At 33.2% G+C, this 25,978-nt stretch overlaps 1 protein-coding gene across 4 annotated transcripts in view; it reads left to right on the forward strand.

Moving 5' to 3' along the window:
• NBEA (neurobeachin) overlaps nucleotides 1-25,978 on the forward strand; it is a gene marked incomplete at both ends in the record, with an annotated part of 514,126 nt that overhangs the window by 119,530 nt on the left and 368,618 nt on the right. For all 4 annotated transcript variants that reach the window (XM_084292135.1, XM_084292133.1, XM_084292136.1 and 1 more), the window contains 4 exons: nucleotides 3,765-3,884; nucleotides 7,024-7,170; nucleotides 12,306-12,503; nucleotides 13,255-13,388. In XM_084292135.1, coding sequence (XP_084148261.1) covers nucleotides 3,765-3,884; nucleotides 7,024-7,170; nucleotides 12,306-12,503; nucleotides 13,255-13,388 — 599 coding nt within the window. The remainder of the gene's footprint in view (nucleotides 1-3,764; nucleotides 3,885-7,023; nucleotides 7,171-12,305; nucleotides 12,504-13,254; nucleotides 13,389-25,978) is intronic.

The raw sequence follows: 25,978 nt of genomic DNA on the forward strand, positions 1-25,978 counted from the left end.
ACTGTTTTGAGGAAGTTATGGATTTATACAGGGAGTTTTTAATATATAACATATATGTATTCAGTTGTTTGTTTGTTTGTTTTTTAAGTAATGAAGGATATAAGTGCTAGACTGCTTGCCATCTTTGTAACACTTAGTCTATTTCAGGGCTACCTTTGCAGTTTCCAACAAATGCAAGAAAAAACTGTTTGACTCCAAATTACTCATTTACATGCTTCAAGTGGCAAGCGAAAGTAAGGCTTTCAGTGTGTAACTAATATGAAGTTTAAACACTCCTATTTCTTCAAAAGTTTAATAGCTACTTTTATTGAAAAGAACTTGCTTGTGATTTAAACTGTGTGTTTAAGAATCATTAACTTTACAAGTTACAGGGAGTTGTATCCAATTGAAAGAGACAGAAGAATGGTACATGCGAAGGGGACATTTTCTATGGAGAAGTGAATATAAAATATTTATTTATATGCATGTAGGATCAATAAATTTGTTGTAATACAAAATGTTTTATACCTGTTTTTACTTTTTTTTTTTTTTTTTTTTTTTAAGGTAGAAGCTGTAAGAAGTTCAATGATTCAAGTTGAAAAATGGTTATTGATATTTGTAAAATAATGTTACATATACTATGGTTCCATTCTTAATGAGTGAAATTGATCAGGGCTGCATTTTTAAGTCATGCTTAGTAGAATGTATCACTTAACTTCTCAAGAGTAAATATGAAGTAGTTCATTTTGAGTCTGCAAGACAAATTGGTAAAAGTTTCTTGACATGTTTCTCACTAGGAAGAAAAGAAAAAGATAAAGGATCTGCCTACAATATTTTCAATTGTCCAAATAACTACAGGGTACTTAGGAGAACAGGTGAAAATTATAACTTCTTAATTAAATCAGAGGGCAGAAGACAAATTTGTCAAATATATCGTTAACATGCTTCATTTGTATGTCCAGACTAAATGCATTCTGTGAAGTATTTTTTCAACAAGTTGAAAATTCATGACAAATAACTGATTCAGTATTTTATAAAGATAATGATAGTATGGCACAATATTACAGATGAGAGTATTGTTGGTGTAGAAGAGAAAGACCACCTCAACCACTTAGAGGATAGCTTCTCTAACTTCTTGACAGCTGTTTTATATTTTAAAACAAGTCAACAAGGAAGGAAATTTAAATGATTGAAACCATCAGTGATTTAGTGAGACAGTTCAGACTTTACATACATGAAATTCTCTCTTTTACTTTGTTTCTTATGGAAGAACAAACAAATATGTTTTCTTACCAAGGCAGAACAGAAGGTGAAGGAGGAAAGGAATATTTTTTTCTATTCGTGTTTATTGTGTTGTAAAAGCTACCTAGATTATTTTGATTAGCTCTTAGGAGGTGAGTTCTTCCAAAAGGTTAGCCATCTAATCTAGTCAGCTGAACAAGAAAAAGGCACCTGCAGCAAATTATTGTGCAGGTGTAGCTAAGACTTGGAGAATGGTATTTAATGCCTACAAGTATTCAACTTGATGCACTCCTTATGTAAGAATTGTAGGTGACTGTCTTATAGTAGGTATCTAAGTGAACTTTGGTTTTCATAGATTCTTATGATTGGATCATTCAGTAAATATGATCTGAGTTTGTTTATTAGCTTGGCTTTTGTTTATGAGGTTCTCTACTTCAGAGAACCTCATAGCAACTAGAAAAAGAAAGCAACTAGAGTCAAACGAAGTAACGCAGTTTCTGTATTAGGGACTTCTGTTATGTTTGTTTACTTATGAGGCTGTCTGGGACAGCCTCATAAGTATTCTTTTAGGAGGATGTGGAGCATAGGCCTAGAAATGCGGTTCATTTTGGATATTGAAATTTTTTACATACAATAGTATAAAAATCACACAAAATGACACAAATTAATGCTTATGGAGGTTTAAACTAAACTTAAACCTTTTGCCAAAGTGGTAAATCATGTGGGGCTGCATCTCTTCAGAGTATTTGAAGTGCTATTTTCCAAGGGTGGCAATTTGTTAGTAAAGCGCATACAGATATGAGTATTTTGCTGCATAATTAGTTCAGCTTTATTCTAGCTTTGAAACTGTAGCACTACTTTTGAAGCCCTTTCATAGTTGGACTGAATCCCATGGGAGGAGGAGGGATATACCTTTTTTCATGAAGATGTGTTTACTAAATATTCTGAAAAGTAGTGGCATAATCATAAAACAAGCTTATTAAAATAAATCTCCAGTGACATAGAAGTGTTTTTTTTTTTTTTTTTTTTAAAAAAAAAAAGCTAAACATAACAGTCAAAAAGTAATAATTAAAATGTGCCAAGAAAGAGAAAGCAAATAAATTGTAAATGACTATTTCAAATAATAATATATTAACATAATAAATGAGCATTTGTACCTGGTAAGTCCAGATGATAACATATACAAGACTGCTACTATAACTACAACTGAAACAACTGCAGCCTTACTCAAAAGGGAAAGTTAAAGTCCATATATTCAGTTTAAGCAGTTAATTGAAAAAACAAATTTTAAAAAATCACTATGATCAGTCTTTTGAGATGCTCATAAATTGGCTTGAACTCTGACCAAGTGAGTAATTGTTCATTATGTGTAGTCCTTCCCTGTTCAGGGAAGTGGCAACTAGATTAGGCTGCTCTAGGTGTTTCCAGTCAGGTTTTGAGCACCTCCAAGGAAGAGATGCTTCACAGCCTGTTTGTACAAACTGTTCTACTGTACAACCACCCTTGCTGCCAGCCTTCTTACTTATGTTTAAATGAAATTTCAAGTATTTCAGTTTGCTCCTGTTGCCTCTTACCCCGTTACTAGATACTACTGAGAAATCTCTGATTCCCTCTTTACTTCCTGCCCATTAAGTATTTATACACATGAATAAAATGTCCCTGAGCCTTCTCTTTTCGAAGTTAAACTGTCCCATATCTCAGCTTCTCTTCATGTGTCAGAAGCTTTGATCACTTCATCACGTTTATGGCTCTTTGTCGAACTCTCTCCAGAATGTCCATTTTCTTCTGTTTTTTATGTGTTTTGAAAGAATAGATGCCCATTATAGTTAAGTATGAGTTGATTTTCAGATCACAAAATATTAAATTACCGTTCCTAGGATTAGGTTATTCTGAAGGTTGGGTTCTAAAGGAAAATTAAGATTTTCTTCTTAAACTTTACAATTTACATTTAAAATTCATCATGGACATAATGATTCTAGTTGAACAAATTATTTGAAAGACTACCATAGTTGTACTTGGAAGTGTTTTACTCAGATGCTTTCTCCCCTTGATTATAAAATAGGAAGCAATTGAGGTGAGGTGCTAAACTGGGCTGTAAAATCTGCTGTGGTGATTTTTTTTCTTTCTTTTTATTTAATAATTTCTGATAGATTAAAAGACAGAGATGTGTGATGTTAATTTGTTAAGGCACATAGAAATGGATTTCTGATGAGACCTGAGTTGTATTTTGTGTACAGCACATATGTTTTTAGATTACGCTTTCAGGAAGGGAATGTAATAATCTTTTAAATTTTATTGTGTTTTAATTTTATTGCATTCTTTGCTCATATCCCATAAAAAGATGTTGGTAGGTGCATTGTTATGTCTGAGCACTGTTCTACTGAGTGGACTTGTAAGTTCCACTGACTTGACTTTTAATCTTATGTGTTTGTAAGGATTCATCTGGTCATATAACTTCATGAGCTTTTTCACTTATTTTCATTAAGTTTATGTATTATAGCACAAAAACTGCCATTATATACTGATTTTCCGTCTCGTTTCAGTGGTACATGATAAGCATTGTACACATCTATAATCGCTGGAGAAACAGTGAAATACGATGTTACGTGAATGGTCAGCTGGTATCCTATGGTGACATGGCCTGGCATGTTAACACAAATGATGTAAGATTTTATTTTTTTCCTTTCTTATACCTTCACAGTACATCAAACTGTTCACCTAATTTTAAAGTAAATGAAAAAAGAAAGAAAACTACAGTATTTTCTCTAGATCTTTGCAAATTTTTTCTTTTTTTTTTTTTTTTTTTTTTTTTTAAGCTTTAAAAGCCTTAGTTATGTGTTTCATAAAATTTAATATTGCTGTGGTTTCTTTGTGTATTTTTTTTCTTTTCCTTTAGATTATAATGGATTTTGGGCTCTATTTTGCAAAGCTGTTTTAAGGAAATCTGTGGAGATTTTGTTAGAGAGACAGTTATAGTTAATGTTTTTAATATATAATATTGTTAGAGGACAGTGATAACAATGGATTCATATTTCACTTTTTCCATAGAAAGTTATGGTGGAGTTACAGATTTGAGATGTGTAGATTAAGGAAAACCCTTAAGAAAAACTGATTCATTCAGCCTAATGAATATGTATGCTGCAAAGTATTTTTGTATCTGCCAATAATTTTTGTATTATGTTAAATTCTGTTTTATTCAAGAAGACACATCTGTTAATGATTACAAGATTTCTGTGATATTTTTGTTGATTGAACATTAGATTTTAAGTACATACTTTTTTTTAATTGCAGTAGAACTTAATAGTCTGGACCATAGTCAGAGTCCCATTGATTTAAGCACAATACATATATATATATACATATATATATATAAATATTGTGAGAGATAATTTCTTCTATGAAGAATTTACCATATTAAAGCAATGAGACAAACAGCGATTAAGGAGAAAAAAAAAGTTAAAGCTGGAAAACAGAAGCACGGAGAAGCGTAAGAAAATTTATGGCATTAAACAAAGTCTGATTTCTTACATCTATATCCCAGTAGCAAGCATATTTTGCCTCTTTCATTGTTTGACTTGGATTAGTTCATAGGCAGTTGCCTAGTATTAAAAATGCTGTGCTTAATTATTAATTAATGTCCTTAATTATTAAGGGTTTAATATTTAATTAATGTTGTTAGCAAGTACAAATTAAGTACTACAAAGTTGCAATTTTGTATTTTGAATTTTATTGGCTTGGATGACCAATAGGGAGACTATGGAGACTACCAATAAAAAGATTCTGAGACACGCAGAGTTGTGTAGAACAAGTGAATACAGTGTTCTTGTGTCTGCTTGTACCACAGGCAGAAATGAGTAATTTTTACCTGGAAGAGATTGCATGTATACCTGTAAATACAACTAAATGTTAATTGAACAGAGTTCAAGTTATGTTAACAGTACATTCTTACAGGAAATGTATCAGATTTAGTATTTTTGGATTATAAATTGTTTTAATTAAATCTATCTATGCTTTAAAAAAAAAAAAAGAGTCCACTTTCTTCTATGATGGAATGAATGAGACTGTACACCTAATGATGAAGAAAACACGAAATATAATAAAGATAAAACTTTTCAGATGCTCACTGTGTCAAAGCTACCACTGGATAAAACTCATTTGGATTATATACTTTTCAGATTAATTTAATAGATTTGCCTTATTGAGTTTAAAGTTAAGGGACTGACTGAGTTACATTTTCTCTCAAGCATAGATTTTGTCTTGGAAAAGACTGCGAACTGATTTATTCCCCTCCAATAGAGCTCACATTACAGTTTTTTTTTATATTTTAGTGTCATTTTTCATTATGTGACATTTACCTCTTGTATCCAATACTTCAGTCTACAGTTTTCATATGTGCAGACATTGAAGATGTCTCGGTTAACTCCATCTTCATTAATGCTATATATATAATAAAATATAAAAGCTATAAAAAGTTTATTGTTAGTTGTGTGTCACATAACTCAATGTTTTTATTCCAAGGACTATTTATAGTTAGAGATTATGACAAAAAAGATTAAATTAAATGCATGAAAACACATAACACAAATAATTGAATGTGTACAATTACTAGCTGATCAGTACATTAAACAGTTGATTATAAGAGATCAAATAGCATTTAGAGATGAATGTTACATTGGAAGAGTTGATTATTATGGATTTTAGATTAGGAATTTTCCCCCAGTTATGGGAAGACATCAGAGAAAGCATAAAGCTGTTCAAGATGTAGAATTAGGGGGTTAATGAAGTCTTGTGGAAGATTTTTTGCTCAGATACTAAATTGAAGACAAATTTGATGATGTCATAGAATCATAGAATATCCTGAGTTGGAAGAGACCTTTAGGGATCCTTGACTCTAACTGCTGGCTCCGCACAGGACCACCCAAAAATCAAACCATGTATCTGAGAGCACTGTCCAAATGCTTCTGGAACTCCAGCAGGCTTCCTAATGCAGATTACAGTAGTTTAATTTGTCTCAAAAAGTGAGGCCCATTCCTTGTTTTCATTAAATAAAGTACACATGGCAAGGAAACTAAGAGATCCTGGCCAAAGATCATTATGCTGTCGATGTAGTCCTCTTGTGCTGCATCTTTTTTCCTAATTTCTCAGATCTTTATTCTGGATGGTTAAGTTCTAAATTTCATTTGATCTAAAAGCCTTTTTTCTTCGAAGCACCAGAAGAACTTAACCTAATTCCTGCAAAATAAATTTAACTTGGGAAGGAAAAAAAAAAAAAGCCACACTTCAAATACGAAATAATAGGAAATGGACAGATGGAGAACTGCAGAAGGTCTTTGTGCATATAGAAGGGTAGATGTGAGAAGAAAGAACAGAAAATAGTGACTTCTCTGATTGTGGAAGAAGTCAGAAGGGGAGTTAAAGTTCAAATCACATCACTGTAAGATGTGGTCATAGAACTGTGCACCAGTTGCAAACTAGAAAAAAAAAATGTATTTGTTTTTCTGCCACATGTGTTTAGCTATTTTAGCACAACAGTGAAAGAATAGTGTATTTTGCCATTCTAAATTTCTCTGTTGCATGTTAAATGATTAATAAAAAAGAAATTCTAATAGCCAGTCATAACAGCACTGTAATACCAACCCATAAAATAATACATGTTAAGATACTCAAAATGAAATTGATCACTACAAAAATTTCTTAATTACGGTCTCCATTTATTTTTAGCTCCAGTAGTTGTACATGATAGTATTTCATTATATAGTTTGTGTAACTAAAGCTCATTATCATTGCCTCTTTCTGATATAGAGCTATGACAAATGTTTTCTTGGCTCTTCGGAGACTGCTGATGCTAATCGAGTGTTCTGTGGCCAGCTTGGAGCAGTGTATGTATTCACAGAAGCACTCAACCCAGCACAGATTTTTGCAATACATCAGTTAGGACCTGGTTATAAGGTAATAATGGATCTTAAAAAACATTGTTTTGTAAAACTGAAAATAACTGATAGACAATACTTGATAGATATAGTTGGAAGCTATATGTAAATGTAGATATTTCTCTTGGGGTCATATAGAGCTGTGTGATTTGTTTTCAGCAGAAGATAAGGATTTTGTCAAGTTTCCTAACTGTTCTTAATTTCTACCAGCTTTTTGAAAGATGCAAGTAATTGCTTTAAAAAATAGCTGAAACATGATTATATGTGATTTTTTATAAATTTGGGTCATAATCAAATTAGAGCAATTTTGTGTTTGAGTACTAAATAAATGGCTGAGGAAAAACTTTCCTCCTCTCTCCTGTTTTGTGTTTAAGAACTGAGTTAAAGTAGATTATCATTGAACAAAGCATAATAAGCCAATTCTGTTCAAATACACACTTTTAAAGAGTTCTGCTGAAGTAAAAGTTGAGCTTTTCATATATGCTTTGCCAGAGAAATTTAGGGGGGACAGTATGGACAAATTTATAGTGCACACATAAACTTTGATCAATGATATGTATGAACAATGTTAGTTATTTCTTGAAATGGCTGTGTATAGTATTATTTTATCAAGAAAAACAAAGTAAATGTTTTGCAGAAGTGTGTGGAAACTGTTTGCCCAGCAGAGAAGACTTGAAAATGTCAGAGAAGACTTGAAATTGGCCCTAACCTAGCTTAAGAGTATGGAATTTTTTGTTGATTTTTGAAATTTGCAGTATCATCTGGAATACTTGCAGATTCTTAGTATATATCATATATTTTTAAAATAAAGACTTTTAAAAAAGGGGCAAATACAGATCACCATTTAGATTCTATTAATCTATAGATTAATAATATATATAATCTATATATAACCTATATTCTATATATAGATTAAATATCTATATATAGAATATAGGTTATATATAGATTATAAATATAGATTATTAATATAGATTATCTATCTATGTAGAATCTATATTCTATTAATTTGCTTTGCTGAAAATGACTTTACTGTAAGTCATTTGATGACAGCTAGCATCTAAATGACAGTGACAACTGAAAATATCTTTTGTGGTATATATGTGGTGTGAATAGCCAAATATATGTCAAAGGTACTTGGAGAAGAGGAAGTCTGTTGCATGTGTTTGATGGTTAAAACCTGCTGTAAAACCTAAAATGTTCAGTTAGTCAAGAAGTGTATCACACGTGCAAACAAGGGGTACTTTATTTCAATCTTAATACTGTATTTTGTTCAAACAAAGATTTCTGCAAATGTGGTTTTTTTGGTCATACAAAAGAAAATAATGTGACCTTATGGTGCTTAATAATAAATGTAGTAAATCTTTATGAATTTATTAATAATATTGAGTGTTGAAGGGTTTCATAAGGCATACGTGTTTTCATGCTAAACGATATTTCTAGCAGTTACTGCACGATCATTATTACATTTATTGATTATTAGGCTTCTGTTAAACTAAATTTCTTCACACCTATAGCTTATTACTGATTTTTGTAAAATGTCAATTAGATTAATTTAATACTTCAGGGATATTTCTCCTTGGTATATGATGATTTTAGGTTTAGACTGTGTTCCCAGCACAGCTAATGCCTCTTTCCTCTGTAAAGTGTTTTAATTCTTTCTGTAAGTATCTGAAAAAATAGCTTTTACTAATAATGGTTAAACATTAATTAATGCCTATTTCTCATTTGTAGAAGCCTCTGAGATTTTAACTTTAGTTAAAATGTTTAGCTATTGTTTTACAATATAATCTATATAATATTGCAGTATTCATTCATTTTGTCTATGATGTTCACATGCAGTCAGTTACAACATCTACTATAATTACTTCTCACTTCTGAACAACCTTAAGTGCTTTAGCATTTTAGCTTTAGCTTCAGTTGCATTCAGCGTTGGATACTGCAGATGAGTTGGACTACGATCTTCTCTTGTTGTTTCCTGTGTATTATTATTATTATGCTTTTATTGGAAAATTTGATGTAGAATGTGTGTAGTGACATTAAAATTTATGCTGCAGAAATAAAATTCCTGTTATTGTAAAGATAATCCTGCATCAAAAGAAAATAATGCTTAACTTTTTCCAGTGATTTGAGGCAATTTCTTTTCTAATATTAATAAATACAAAAATGGTAATTGTGAGTTTTTAATTTTGTATTGCTAAATTTAACTGCTATGATTCTAGTACAAGCCTATGTCTTAATAGCCTTATGCCATACTTCTATTTACATAGGTATTTTCAGCTGCTTATCTGGTTGCCCAAAAGCTTAGATTTCCATCTTGACAATTTTTATTAGTTATCGTAGGTTTAAAATTTGCAGAAATGTTTATGATCTCTGAATAAATTCTTATACTATTTGTAGTCTAGCAATAAATTCTGATACCACTTGTAATCTGACACCATGTCTACCACTTATGTAGAATGTGCAAGCAAAAGTGCAACAAATTCCAAAACTTCCTGCAAGTAGGTTGTTTGCATCTGCTATGGAATTCTGTATACTGTATGAATATACTGTGTGAATATAGTATATATGCACTAAGATATTGTTTGTGCTAAATTAATGAATTTAGGCTTATCAGTTCAGTTCAAGGGTAGGCATTTAAAGGTTGATTAAAAGTCATCTGCTATGTCCCAGGTGACAAAATTGAAGCATGAGATGGCAGTAGCTCTCCTACAACTCTTCATGGTATTTTTTGCCTTCCTAAGTGGAAAATATACATATGGGATATATAAAAAATCCAAATTCATAGTTTTTTCCATGTTAAAAAAATAATTATATTCTGACTGAAAGCTTCATACTTTGTTGTCAAAACTAATTTAGACTGTTTTCATTATAGTAATCACAGGGCATCATACAAGTTCTCCATGTATCCAGTTTGTAGCTAGAATAGACAAATATCACTCTCCTTCCTATGAAGTTTGGAAAACACTTTATATTGATTCTCTAACGCTGGTTACACTAAGTAGGTATTAAATGTACACAAATTCACATGTATTATGTATTTCTGAACATTGTTTATTATACTTTGATAACCAGATAAAAAATAATGGCTAAAAATTATCTCAGGAGTTCCTGTGAGTGTTTTAGAGAAGGTGCTTACTTGAGGTTGTGGCAGAGAAAATCAAAGATGTGGGTTTCTTGTAAATCATGTATGTATCACATAGGATCTCATATAAAATCATATATATATCAATCCTATATTGAATAATTGATAAAGAAGGTAATTTATGATGATAAGGTATAAAGGAATAAATATATGTATTTGCCATTCAACATCTTAAAACTAAGGCTCTTTGTGGTCTTTATGCACTCACACTGGTTGTATGAGATCTCAAAGTTTCATTCCTTCCATGACCAGTAATTAACCATTTTCTACTTGACCTTATACACTTGATAGCTTCTGCTGTCCTCCTGTGGATGCATTTTCCCAAGTCCCCAGTACAGAATGAGTATGCTAAATTTATATTCTTTTTTGTGTAAGCTAATGTTAATAACAAAGGAGTATTGTGTCTAATTAGTAGTTTCTTTTTCCATCATACTGTAATAATGTGAATAGAACAATAGCATTTCCAATTTAAGATCATTCTTACTCAACTTGGATGGCTGTAATTCTTTTTTCAGACAACTTTTGAAATCAGTGAAATGACTGAACTATTTCTGTCTCTGCAATAAGTGTACAAAGATATATCTGTATAGTTAAATATGCTCTCTGGGGAGAAATGCATCATCACCTTCATCAGGACAAGTCTCTAACCAGTAGTAGTGATTTCCTGATAAGTGAGATTTAGACAGCCGTATGAACTGAGAGCCAGCTCTCAAGTTGTAAGCGTAAGATTTAGTCTGCCTATTTCTGCTTCAGTGAGCAGTATGGCAAGATAAGGGAACCCGTTTATAAATTAAAGCATTTGATGCTGAAGGCTGAATGTCCACAGTGTGTGTATCAGGGTTGGGGGGAATTGTTGCTTCAGATTGGTTAAAGTCTGATACTTTGGACTGAATGACTGTCAGCAGTCAGTCAACATTTCTAGTTCAGTTTCTTCCAAAAGGAAGTCTCTTTGGTGCTGAACAGGTTTTTAATATGCACAAAGCAGTAAGTGAGGATCACTGGGAGTTTCCTTACCAAACATACTGACTGACAGATCTGCTCCAAGGGTTCTCAATCAGCTGCAGTCAGATGCCCAGTTTATTCAGTCTACATCTTTCTTATGACAAATTGATGCTTGTCACAAGAGCTCATATTGTCAGTCACTTGAGCAGTCACCCTTTCCCATCATTTGGCCATAAACAAGAAAATTTATTCAGGATTTCCATCAGCCTCGAGAACTCTGCAAAAGCTGCATGGGTTTTATGGGTTTACATAACTGGCAGAAACCTGTACTATTTTTTGAAAGAGCAGCTGATAGCCTATAAATTGCCTATTTTAATTCTTCCACCTTGGATAACAACAACCCTAGTGATTACATTTTTTTACAGTTTCATGATGTATTTTCTTACTGTGTTGGGGGCAGGAGCAAGAGAGAAATTTGTTAGGACAAAATGGATGAAAACAACTATATAGATGGCTATATGCAGTAAAAATAAGTAAAATAATTCATAATTATCCTCAGCAATAAATCATTTTAAGATGAGTAAAGATTTTAGAAACATAAATTGAATTTCATATTACAATTATGAAATAGTGATAATTTCTAATGTATTTACTTGTATGAACAAAGTACTGTGTGTTACTACTAGTTGTCTCTTTGCCACTGTCAAATGTAAAAGTAGGTGTGTGCCAAGTAAATCTGACAACACTTTGCAGAAAGGAAGAAATGTATCTTCTTGTGCGTGATTGATTTGTCAGTGTTGCCAGAAAAAATAGTTTTAGATCAGATATGGTTCATGGTATGTTTAAGGATAACAGAGATTTTCATTCTTTTTTAAGCTTAAGAATCTTTAGTTTGAAAAGTGGGTTTTAGAATTTGTTTTATTTTTAATTTAAGTATCTCGTTTATATATAATCTGGATTGTTAATGAAGCCTGAGATTTATGCTGTTTAAAAATAACTGTTACCTTAAACAAAATGGATTCAAAATTCTATTTACTTTATAAAGTTTCTTGTATTTTTTTTTTCAGAGCACATTTAAATTTAAATCTGAGAGTGACATTCATCTGGCTGAGCACCATAAACAAGTGCTCTATGATGGGAAACTTGCAAGTAGCATTGCATTTACTTATAATGCAAAGGCTACTGATGCCCAGCTATGCCTTGAATCCTCACCAAAGGAAAATCCTTCAATTTTTGTACACTCCCCACATGCTCTTATGCTTCAGGTTTGTGTATTTTATTTTACTTTCAATCATTGTAATTTTTAGTTGACCAAATGAGAATACAAAAGCTATAATTTAACCGATTATTGTTTCTGATTATTAATGTTATTAGCAAATGCAAATTTTACAGCTACTAGGTACACATTAAAACTTTTCCTTTCATTTAGATTATTGTTTTTGTCCTTTAAATCATGTATTTGCCTTTTTTTTTTTTTTTTTCTATGTTCTATGCATCTCCATATCAATGCTACTATGGCTGTTGTTCCCAGCGTAATGCTAGTTTTCTGGAGAGGAAAAACATAACAAAAGTACTTGCATCCTTTGAATTTTCTCTGTTGAATACTTCATGTATATACTAAATTCATGTTCTGTGATAACTGTTAGCTCATCATCATTTGGATGACAATATAATTTCTGTGCTATTGTATGAGGATACTGTAATTTTATATTTCAGTTCTTAATAACACCTATCATGTGAACTGTCCTTTGCTATTTTTTTCATTAAGAAATATATACTTCAGACCATAAGCCAGAATTTGGCATGATACTAAAGTTTTTCTATTTGTTTGCCTTTAAGTATAATAAGTATAGCTAAAACACGAGTAATGAAATTAAGTTAAAAACATGTCTCGTTTAGTTTGTACTCCATTCAATGGTAAAGTGTTCCCAAGTTATATTTGTAACTATCCTTTAAAACTGAGATTAGTGGATTTTTTTTTCCTTCTATTTATTTATTTTTTTTTTATTAATTTAGGATGTGAAAGCTATCGTAACCCACTCCATTCACAGTGCAATTCATTCCATTGGAGGAATTCAAGTTCTTTTTCCTCTCTTTGCCCAACTAGACAATCGACAGCTGCATGACAGTCAGGTGGAAACAACAGTTTGGTAAGCTTCTTTCAAGCAAGATAAATACTGAATTCAGCTAAGAATATTTCAGTTTCTGCTGTGGGAATAGTTTTTGTTTGTTTTTCTTTTTGTAAATTACGTGATGTATTTTACTTTTGTTTCTTTAAAAATATGTATTATTTTTGAAAAAGTAGTTTACTGTACAGTTGTGCAAATTGTAATAACCTGAGGAAATTCCAGGCAAAATTGGACATAAGTGATTGGATTAAATAGTGAATTTAAATCACATTAGATTTTTTAAGGATAGTTTTTGATAATTTTGCAACTCCTGAAATAAATCAATGTGCTTTTGCTTGACAATGCAATGTTGTTTACTTCTCAAAGTCTGTGACATTTAAATCCATACTTAATCACATTCCAAGCAAGGGAAAGATTCCACATATTAACATGTTGTCAGAAAGTCACACATCTATGCTCAGCTATGTTTTGGCCATATTACAATTGCAACAGTAACTGGAGGAGACTTTAAAGACACTTTTAAACAGAAGCATATTAAACCTCTGTTCTGTTGACTCAGACCTAACCCTCAGTTACTGAGCACACATGGAAGTTGGGTAAATGCTTCAGTGCATAACATGCAATGTACTGCTTAGAAATCTGTCTGTACCCTTGCTGACTTGTGTAAAGCTAGCTCAGAAGTAGTTATTTTTGTAAGAATCTTGCTTACCATTTAAGATCTCATGCTGTATCTCATGCTGACAGTGAACTTATTCTAATGCAACACAAAATGTCTAGAATTGTTAGAGCAAAGTGTGTGGCCTAATTCTCTGGAGGTAGGATAGGGGTTGGAAGGGACCTTAAAGGTCACCTAATTCCACCATTCCACCTCTGCCATGGTCAGAGACATCTCCCAGCAGACCACGTTGCTCAAAGCCCCATCCAACCTGTCCTTGAACACCTCCAGGGATGGGGCATCCACAGCTTTTCTAGGCAACCTGTTCCAGGGCCTCACCACCCTCCGAGTAAATAATTACTTCCTAATGACTGATCTAAAACTACCCTCTTTTAGTTTAAAGACTAAAATATCCCTTGTCATATCACCACAGTACTTGATAAAGAGTCCCTCTCCAGCCTTCTTGTAGGCCCCCTGGAAGACCACTGAAAAGTTTCCTTGGAGCTTTCTCTTCTTGGGGTTGTTTGGCAGAACAACCCCAACTCTCTTAGTCTGTCTTCGTAGGAGAGGTGCTCCAGACCTCTGAACATACTCATGGACCTCTTCTGGACTTGCTTTAATACGACTATGCCCTTCTTATGCTGGGGGCCCCAGACCTGAACACAGTACTCCAACTGGGGCCTCACAGGGGCAGAATAGAGGGGATGGTTACCTCCATCAAGCTACTGGCCATGCTTTGACTTTCTGGCCTGCAAGTGTAGATTGCCAGCTCATGTTGAGCTTCTCATCAACCAACATCCCCAAAACCTTCTTCTCAGGGATGTTCTCAATCCATTCTCCTCCCAGCCTCTATTTGTGCTCAGGATTGCCCCAACCCAGCTGCAGCACCTTGCACTTGGCCTTGCTGAACTTCATGAGGTTCACACAGTCCCACTTCTCAAGCCTGTACAGGTCCCTCAGAATGGCATCCTTTCCCTCCAGCTTATCAGTCACACCACACAGCTTGGCGTCTTCAGCAAACTTGCTGAGGGTGCACTTGATCCCACTGTCCCTGCCACCAACAATGATGTTAAACAACACCTGTCCCAGCACTGACCCCTAAGGAACACCATTTGCCACTGATCTCCACCTGAATATCAAGCCAGTGACTGCAATGCTTTGAGTGCAACCACCCAGCCAATTCCTGACCCATCACATGGTCCGTCTATCAAATCCATGTCTCTCCAATTTAGAGACAAGGATATCACGAGGGACAGTGTCAAATGCTTTGCACAAGTCCATGTAGATGATGTCAGTTGCTCTTTCCCTATCCACCAATGCTGTATCCCCATTGTAGAAGACCACCAGATTTGTCAGGCATGATTTGCTTTGTAATGAAGCCATGTGGGCTGTCACCAATCACATCCTTATTTTCCATGTGTCTCAGCATAGTTTCCAGGAGGATCTTCTCTGAGATCTTCTTGGGCACACAGGTGAGACTGACTGGCCTGTAGTTCCCCAGGTCTTCCTTTTTTCCCTTTTTAAAAATGGAGGTTATGTTTCCCCTCTTCCAATCAGTGGGAACTTCAATGAACTGCCACAGCTTCTCAAATACGATGGATCGTGGTTTAGTGACTACATCCGCCAATTCCCTCAGGACCCATGGGTGCATCTCATCAAGTCCCACAGACTTGTGTAGCTTCAGGTTCCTCAGATGGTCTCAAACCTGATCTTCTCCTACAGTGGGCAGTTCTTCATTCTTCATGACACTGCCTTCTGGGACTAGGGCTTCTGGGACTAGGGCTACTAGAGCTCTTGCTGGTGAAGACTGAGGTAAAAAATGTAATGGAGTACCTCAGCCTTCTCCATATCCTGAGTAACCAGGTCTCCTAATTCCTTCCAGAGATGGCTTTTTTTTTTTTTTTTTTTTTTTTTTTTTTTTTTTTTAATGTACCTTTTAGAAACCTTTCTTGTTGCCTTTGGCATCCCTGGCCAGCTTGATTTCTAATAGGGCTTTAGCTTTCCTAATCTGATCACCAGCTGCTCAGATGATCTTTCTGTATTCTTCCCAGGCTATCTAGCCTTGCTTCCACTTTCTGTAGGCTTCCTTTTTCTGCTTGAGCTTGACCAGGAGCTTCTTTCTTCTCCATGCAGGCCTTCTGGTGTTTTTGCCTGAATTCCTCTTTGTTGGGAGGCATCACTCCTGAGCTTGGAGGAAGTGACCCTTGAATATTAACCAGCTTTCTTGGGCTCCTCTTCCCACCAGGGCTTTGTCTCATGGTACTCTACCAAGCAGACCCTTGAAGAGGCCAAAGTCTCTTCTCCCAAAATCCAGGATAGCGAGCTTGCTGTGCTCCCTCCTCATTGCCATCAAGATCCTAAACTGCACCATTTCCTGGTCACGGCAGCCAAGGCTGCCATTGAGTTTTACAATCTCCACCAGCCTGTCCTCGTCAGAGAGAATGAGGTCCAGCACAGTACTTCTCCTCATTGTCTTCTCTTTCACTTGGAGAACGAAGTTATCATCAATGCATTCCAGGAACCTCCTCAATTGTCTATGCTGTCCATCCAACAGACATAAGTATTGCTTAAGAACTGTTACCATATTTCTCTGTACAGGTTTTAGGGACAATATAAACTGACTCCTGTATTTGAATAAATAACAAAAATAAGTACATAATTCAAAGTATGTGGCTTATTTTCCTGCTCAGAATGCATTCTGCTGTTAGTTATTCTGGATATTTCCTATTGCATTAGATAGTTCAATAATAAATTATTAAACTGAAAAATAATAATAAATAATACTATAATGACCTATGACTTTGAAAAATTTATCTGGAAGCGATACATTGGTATCATTACTACTGGAAGATCACTTGTCTCAGTCTAATTTAAGAAATTAATTTGTTGAAGTTTTGTCAAATTTGTTTTTCCACTTGGTAACTCAAATATTTCTAGTTAAGATGGCTAGATGGCTGCTGGGTTTTATTTATTTATGTATATGTTTTTTCATATATATATACGGTGTAAAAAGTAAACATATTTCATGAGAATATTTTAGTACAATGGTGACACTAATGCAACAGTCTTAAAATTAAGTAGTTCTACTTCCCTGCATTCCCTGCAGCACAGTAATGAAAATAATTTCATTCATTGAAAAAAAAAAAAAAAAGACAGAAAAGCTGGTGGTGTAGGATATTGATTTTTTACTAATCTGTTTTCCATTATATACTTTTCATTGAAGTGACGTGAAGTAGGGGGTGGGGGTAAAGGAGGAGTTGAAAATGTGTGAAAAAAATTCCCTGTATGTTGTTTTTTGTTTTTTTTTTTTACTGGCACAACAGTAGGCAAAATACTTTTTTTTTCCAATTTGAGGAAAATCATGTGTGTATGTGTACATATATTTATGAATAAAATATATATTAAATTCATTAATGAGCTGAGTCTATAATAAATGATTAATCAGTAACCCAGTCTCTTTAAAAATGGAGTGTTAATTTAATGTAAATTGTAGAAATTGAGAGAAAGGCTAATTCTTCCTAAGTGTGTGGTCTTTCTAGTGAGTGAGAACATTAATAAAGTTCAATATAAAATATACAGAACTGTTTCTGGAGTTAGTTGAACTGTAAGTAGGAAAAACAGTTCTCTGAATAAATCAAAACATTTCTTCCATAATTATTTTTTTTGTTTTTTTTCTTTTAAAGAGCTCTGTAGCTCCGTAATTCATTGTTCTACGGATTATACAAATACATAACACAACAAAATGTGATCCCAACTCAAGAAAGAGATTCAAAAGATTTTTAACCAAATGCCTGTTTGATGAGATGTGACATAAATGTTGAATTACTGCTTTTTCTGGTGTATGTACATTTTTTTCTTATATTTAATTTAACAGGATGCTGATATAGAGAAGAAATAATAGTTCAGGTGAACAAGGAAGTAGGCAAATGAAGGAATAAAGGATTTCTGTGGTAAAGGAGAGAGGTTATGGGGAAAGAAGAAAGGGACCTAAAAGGGTTATGTTTAAGATTAGTTTGTGGGGTGGATTAAGGAAAGTTCACATTGTTTCCTTTTCCTTCTTTTCCATTGTTGTTTGGACTATTTGGTCATTTACATTCTTCAGGTGTATTTTCACTTCCAAAATTCAGTTGCAGAACTGGATCTGATACTTGTTTATACCCAATGAAAAGTGTCTACACTTGTCAACACAAGTGTCAACAGCTTGATACCCTAATGTATGAGCAATCCAGACTACTTTTCTAAATCCTTCTCACCTGCTACTCTCCTTCATGTTTCAGTCCATTTAATAATGGACTATAGGTCCATTATTAATATATGGAAGAAATACAGGTTTCTCTACTTTTTAATTAATTAATTAATTTATTTATTTATTTATTTTTCACAGAAGAAATTTGGTAACAGGACTGGGAAGGACTACATTGCTTTAATCTCCTTGATTCACTTACAGTTTTAATCTTTTCTAAATGAATAGATTCATTGTAAATAACATTCTACATGGACAGTGGACATTAGCAAGACAATAGCAGGACTATGTGAATACAGCAACTTCGTGGCTTGATAATATTATTTGTGAATGTTCTTTATTCCTCAATACGCATATCCCTGTATGTCTTATCTACATCTTCAGTAAGACCAAATATTGAAATATCCTACAATTCTGCTTTTGAAGCACTTTAGAGGTTCTTATGCTCTCATTCTGAAATTAGAATGATCAAAACTGAGTTCATATCTTGTGTTTTCTTATTTTTATCTTGTGTGTTTTCTTATTTTAAATGATGCACCTGCTACTTGGAAGAGTGGTCTATCAATTTGAATACCAAGCTTGCCCCTTTTCATCTTGTTTTTCAGTACTCTGGTTAGAATAGAAAAATTACCAGTCTAAGACAGTAACTTGTTTATTTAATAAAAATCAATATAGAGTGGATTTGAGGGATATTTTCTTGATACCTTTGATTATACTACATTGGTAACATGATAGGGAGGATTTGCTTTGTTTGCTTGTGGTCTCTTGTGTACAGTTTTGAATTCATTTGGGTGTGCTGAGCACTGATATAGAGACTGATTTCAACAAGGTATCAAGTGTTGATGGCTTTGGTACTGATCCAATTCCAACACAGAATGAAAAAAAAACACAAATGTTAATTCAGTTGATATTGTTGCTTTGAAATGTATCATATTGGGACCATATTTGAAAATAGAAGGATCTACAGCTGTTTACTTAAAAAGATAAGGTCAAAAGATTTCTTTTATATACTTATTATAAAAGTTATTAACTGGATTTGCTAGATCACGTAAACTATACTAGAGCAATTAAAAAGGTTTTTATTGTTTATCTTACTAAATAAATGCAGTGCCTAGGGCCACCTTAACTTTCTCAAAGGTTAACACCCTCCCACCAGATATGTAGCAAAATAAATGTAGTATCTTTTCAGTTTTTTTTTAAGACATTATTTTGACTCTTTAATTTAGATAGACTAAATTATAGACTTATAGACTTAGTCTTAGACTTAGCATATAGACTTAGTCTTAGTAGGTGAACAATATTTCATTTCTTTTTAAATGAAAACATCAGTGAAGGGGTCAACAATAATATTTGAACTCCTGCTCATCCTTTCCTTTAAATGTTTTATGTGATTTGTTCTAATCAATCAATATCTTTAACTTCAACTTTTTTTTTTTTTTTTTAATTCCGATGACAATTTTTTAGGTTCCTGTCTTCAGTTAGTAGTGTTGCTGCATATGCTTTTTGTTAGAGTAACTTAGAGAACTATCCTGTCTCTTGGGTAGCAAATATGCACAATTTCCTACTTGTTTCCATAGCTGGGATGTAGCACAGCTTGGCAGGAAATATAATATGATATGTTATTTTTTTCTTATTCTAATATGGAAAATCTGTGAATTTCCAATAATTCTTAGTTAATCATGTCATTAGTTTAAGTGAATTTATCTTTAAAATCATAACAGAAGATAGGAATGCCAGGTACTATCTAGCCTATCTGCCTAACCTGTCCTCTCCTTCAAGTATGTTTCAAGGATTTTCTTGTTTGCCCCAGCTGGGCTGAGTGCCTGTGAAAGTCATCCTTTTTATGACCCATGTCTCCAATGGAGTATCAGGGTCCCAGTTCATTGTTGCTTCCAATATAGAATTTGGAGTTTGCAGAGTTTGGTTCTGATAACCCACTTCTTATATGTTTCAAAGGGAACAAGGCTAAATATTGCAACTGAAATTTCAGATCTGTTGTATCTAGCTGTGATCAAAAGAAATCAGTTATACTCTTCCCAAAAAGTCATGGAAGGAAATGTTACTTCCCAAATCAGACTGCTGGAATTTAATTTATTTCATTCATTAAAAAAGCAAATAAACTAACAGACAAAAAACCAGTCATTGTACCATGTGTCAAAAATGCTCTACAAACTCCCAAACTGTGGTACCTCCACATATTCAGAAGATCCAGAAGCTATTGAGGATGGCTGATTTATGACTGGAGTCTGTATCCTAAAATTTTATGTCCATAAATGAAGTTGTGTAATGACTATCCTCTTCAGTTCTCCCAAATCTCACCTATTCATGCGACTCATGTTTCATGGTGTCACTTTGGGTGAAATATATTAACAGTTTTCTCTTATTGTCTTCATCATTTGATATGAGAAAAAGAAGAGGAACAGAGAAGAGAAAGTGGTTTCCCCTTTCACTCCAATAACCTTACAGAAAGCAAATAGGTACTTAAACTGGTATCTAAGGAAACCCGTTAGAAGTTTAGCTGTGAGTGAGCTGTGAGCTCACTGGATCTATTCTCCATCCCCACCAACTGTCAGCACTCTTCTGTCAACTGTCAGAACTCTTCTGTTCTGAGTTCATATTACCTCCAATCTCTTTAGGATAACTCTTCCTGTTTTTTCATCACTATGGCTTTAGTGATCACTATGGCTTTAGTAGCAGTGACTGAATAAAAAGGAATGAAAGAATATGTAATTTGGTCAGTAATCTCACAGAGCAATTAGTTGCATTAAAACATGCACAACAGCAATGAATATACCATGACACAATTTTTCACCTTTTATATTAAAAGTGGAGTCAAAAAAGTTTCTGAAATCCGTGCCTTCCCCTTGTGGTTTGCATTTTCTTCCTGAAGGAAAAAATGTAAGGAAGTGGAGATCATCTTGTGTTTTCTGTGCATCAAAATATATTACTAGTATATTGCTAAAAACTAATACTGCTTCTCCCTGAGGATTTCTGAGTTCATAGTATGGAACATTCCTCGTCTAGTAAATATTCTGATGAAGTAACGTATCACTTAATGAATCAGCCAAACTTGCTTAACTTTTTTCTGAAAAACTTTTTTCTCTGGAAAAAAATTAACATTCAGATGGCATGGGATGCCAGTGGATGAAAAGCTTTTTAAGTAATAATAATTTTCTCTCTAATATAGCCAAGTACTGAGTTTTGTATGTTCATGTCAGTTGAAATTACAGAGCAAGTGCCTTATGATTTTTGTGTGTCTGCAAAAATAATAATAATAATAAAAAAAAAGGTGTATGACTTTCCTTAATACCAAACACTCTGTTTATGCAAAGATTAGTTTTCAAGAGTTATCACATAACAGCCTATGATGGAGTTAATCATATAATCTCTTTATCTTATTTTGTAGAAGCTGGAAATAAGATGGAATTATTTAAGAAGGATCCTTCCGAAAGATAATCAGACAACAAATTCCTGCACCCTTCTTTTACATAGCATCTTCAAGTTAAATCATCTATTATTTATTAAGATACTTAGATATTTATAGCCACACACTTACTTTTTGTAATGCAAAATCCAAATAATTTTATAGCACACACTCTAAGTTGATATTTAAAAAATAGGTAAAATTTTCAGAGAAAATTTTCATAGAAAAGTAGACAAGAGAAACTGGTCTCTTCAATGTCTTACTGAAGGGGAAAAAGAAAAAAAGAAAAAAAAAAAAAGAAAAAAAAAGCATATTTCACTTCACTTATTCTCCAAGAGTATTTGCCACCTGACTTATTATGAATATATGCAATGGCTGATGTTCCCAATAGGATGCTTTGTTCATTAAAAACAAAAAAACAAAAACAACAACAACAAAAAAAAAAAACATGAAAATTTATTTCGTAAGAATTGTTTAGCTAAATCGTACAATAACTAAATTGCTCAATAGCTCCATGAAAAAGTAATAATTTTCTCTTTCTGGGAATCACCAGCCAATTTAGAAGTTGACAAAGAAGATTCTTTGTCTATTGTCATAGTAAAGACTTCATAAACCATGTGACTTGTAATCTGCACAAGCTCTTTAAAATTCCCAAGGACATAAATGGAGAGTGAAAACAAAATATATATTTATGTTTTTAATTATTCGTATTTTTAATGAAGAAGGAAGGAAGAATACTCTATTTACCTCAAAATTCTGGAATTTGAGGACTGTTACCTACAGAATCAATTATTTTTGTGAATTACCATAATATATTTTGTTATTTAAGGAGCAATACTGTATGGCTGTTGACTGCAGATTGTAATGTTGACACATTTCAATGTCAATTTCATGGTGAATTATTGAAACATAATAGTTATTTTTATTATATATATAGTTTAGAGTGAATTAAAGAAGCTAGGTGGTATTTGTAACCTCACAGTGTGTGTCATAAGAATGACTATGCAACTTTGCGGTGTCAAGAGTTGGACTTGATGATCCTTAAGGGTCCCTTCCAACTCAGGATATTCTATGACTAAGAATGAACATAAGAATGATCTGTAAGGCAGGGTATTGACAAATATCATGAATGTGTATAAACATGAAAGCAATCTTAAGAACATCTTCCAGTCAGACAGTGCATGCTCTGCACACCAATTTTGTCCTTCTGTGGTTTGTTCTTTTTTGATTATTTTATTTTCTCTTTTGTCTTCACAAGAAGAGGGGAAACATACTATACTATAATAATGTAATTAATCTTCTCTTTCTTTTTTTTTATGTAACATTATCCCAGTGATTTACTGTCTGTACAACACACTAATTACGGAATAAGTGGTGTCATAATCATTGGAAATACTGTAGTTTTATTTTGGTTTGAAACTTTTTTTTTTTACTTTGTAATGGAAAACTGGAAAAAAATATCCCGAATTTTCCTATAGTAGAAGAAATCACAATTCTGCCTCATTTAGTTGGTGTGTGTACATACTTTCATTGTGTGTCTATATATTAGCTGCACTGCAGATGAACTGATGTCTTCTAGGCAGGGCATGGAATAGAGGAGATGTAGGAATGGGCTGAAGTATCCTTTATATTTGCCTTTGTATCTAGGGGAGTTGAAAATAGGCAAGAATGGAGAGAAATTTTGTATGGCAATGCACAGAATTTTGCAAGTTTAATGTGAGCCCTGCACCAATCCGATGCATTTTAGTTACTGGTAAGTTTGTTAAATTCTGTTTGAAAAATTTTTCATCTTAGAAGACAGTCTTCTAACCACTACTATTTCCCCTGTGTCAACAGTAACTTTTTAAAAGGCATAATTTTGACAACTTGGTTCTGCTGATAAAGATTTTTATATTTAAAATATTAATTTATTTTCAGTTTCCAAGATGATGATATAAATTGACTATCCTTAGAAATATGTTAAAACTTCTGGATACAATCCTCTAAATTAGGCAGGTAGACTAAATTGTTAGAATGCAATGTTGAGGAGAAAACATTCATTATGTGATTAAGCATTTATTGCTACATATATATATATATAAAATACGTATACTTATGTGTTTGGATGAGGTCAGTCTGAGTATGTAGAGAAGGAGAAGTTCTGAAGACATCGGGGAAAGCATTGAGAATTAACTGTTGGGTCTTTGCAGGCAGATTGAATGCTCTCTAGTATAAAGTATAGATAACATAACATAAAAAATATTGTTTCATTCAGCAGCCTTTATTTAGTACAGTTTAACTCCCTCTTTCCTCCTCCAAAAAAGAAGAAGTTTCACCCAAAACAAGTATAAGCAATATTTCTGGGGAAAAAAAATAAATAAATCAGACTAAGCATGTAATCTGTTTTCTGCCTGTCTCTTTGATCATATTCTTCAGGTAGTACTAGCTTTGGTACTGTGTGTGCAATTATAATTTAAAAGCCCTTCCATTTTGATCTTACTATACACTTGAAGGTGTAAAAATGCATTCACATGTGCTATCCCAAGATTTGAGTTAGTATATACTACAATTCTATTATTTGTGGTGGTGATCTTGGATAATGTGGAATGATGAAGAATATAGGTAGAGTTACTGCTTGTAGTGTGGGCTTGTGGTGTTTTTGCATGTCGGGTTTCATAGATGTTCAAAGCAATTTTGGCCTTAGAAAAAGGTGTAGCACATTCACAAAGGTATTGTCTGAATTAATACATTTCCCTGAAAGTAGAAACATTGGCATCACTTTGCAGTGACAGCTACGTTAGCTCTGTACAGAGCTAATGTGGACAGGCAGGATTAATCAGTTCAGTCATATCCCACATAAAAATGGCTAAAATCTTCAAAATGATATTTAGGCTCTATCTGTATCTGAATTAAAAACTATGTTGATTGACTATTCCTTGTATAGAACCAGCTTGTGGTTTTTTGTTTCTGTGGCATGGTTAAAGCAGGCCACTGACTGTTTCACAGTCAACTGATGTATTTTTTGCATAATTAAAAAGAAGTAAAGATGGAAAACCTATTTTGTTAAGATGTCTTAGAATTTGTGTTGTCCTATCAGATTTTATAACCATTGTGTAAAAATTGTGTTAGTATGAGATAAGTATAATTCCACTCCATGAGTTTACATTTAAGTTGATAGGAGTGACAAATAAATTGCAATACAGGCTTCTGGAACATCACTCACAGAAATTACATTCCAAACATAAGTCTAGTGGTGTTCACATGCTATAAAAATCTTTAAAATCCTTTTTAAGAATAATTTTTGATTTTCAATATAAAATTAATATTATTTGTTATTGTAATTTAGGTCTTAATCCCACAAATGTATGTTGTTTCTTAATTTTATGCATTTTTGTCCTTCTAAGTCTAAAAGTTACTCATAAAATAGGATAGTATGGAATTGTATTGGATCTTGGAGTTTTCTTTGATCTGTTCAACTTCTAAATTTTCTAAGTATAAATCTTTAAGGCTTTACATGAGCTACTTATGTCTTGTCATGTAGTAAAAGTGATGAATGTCTCATTTTAAATGACAAATACAATAGGAATTTTCTGTCATGGTAAGAAAAAATTGATGTATATAACCTGTTTTGAAACTGATGTGACAGTTTGACAGACTGTTTTGATAAATGCTTTTGAGTGTTGTAAATGGATGTTATCTGTGTTCTCTTACTGCTGACACTTTGTGGAGAATTCTATATGTGTTTTTAGACCGATTATTGTGACCAGTCAGCAATGAAACAAGACAAGGCATTGTTTCATGTTCACAGTATGTAGTTGGCCTACACTGTGTACTTTTCACGTGCCAGCCTTTCTCACCAAATAGAATACATCTTGTTCTCCTCAGCACATTAATTGTGTTTTGGTGCTGACACGGATTAACCAATCTTAACATTTATTTCAATGTAAAAGATTGTATTTGGAGAGAAATAGAACTTCTTGCTAACTACATACCCTATGTAAAATTGAAATTTATAAAATGTAGGTTGGTCATTTTCTTTAATTCACTTTTTCATACTTGGAAATGCTGCAGTTTTCACCCTTGCCTTTGGCCAGTACCTGTGTGTGAGAACCTTCATGATTGCAGATACTTCTTTTAAGAGTTAGGAATCATTATAAATATTTTATTCTTAGAAAAGGGAAAATTACTTTTTTTTTTTTTTTTTTTTTTTTACATTTGTAAGTCAGCATAGTGCATTCCATCACCTATCTTTTTAAGCTATTTCAAAGTAATTTAAAATATTTTCTTTCTGTCATAACTTTTTTTTTTTT

The sequence above is a fragment of the Netta rufina genome (assembly GCF_964035555.1).
Source record: "Netta rufina genome assembly, chromosome: 1".
Lineage (NCBI taxonomy): Eukaryota > Metazoa > Chordata > Aves > Anseriformes > Anatidae > Netta > Netta rufina.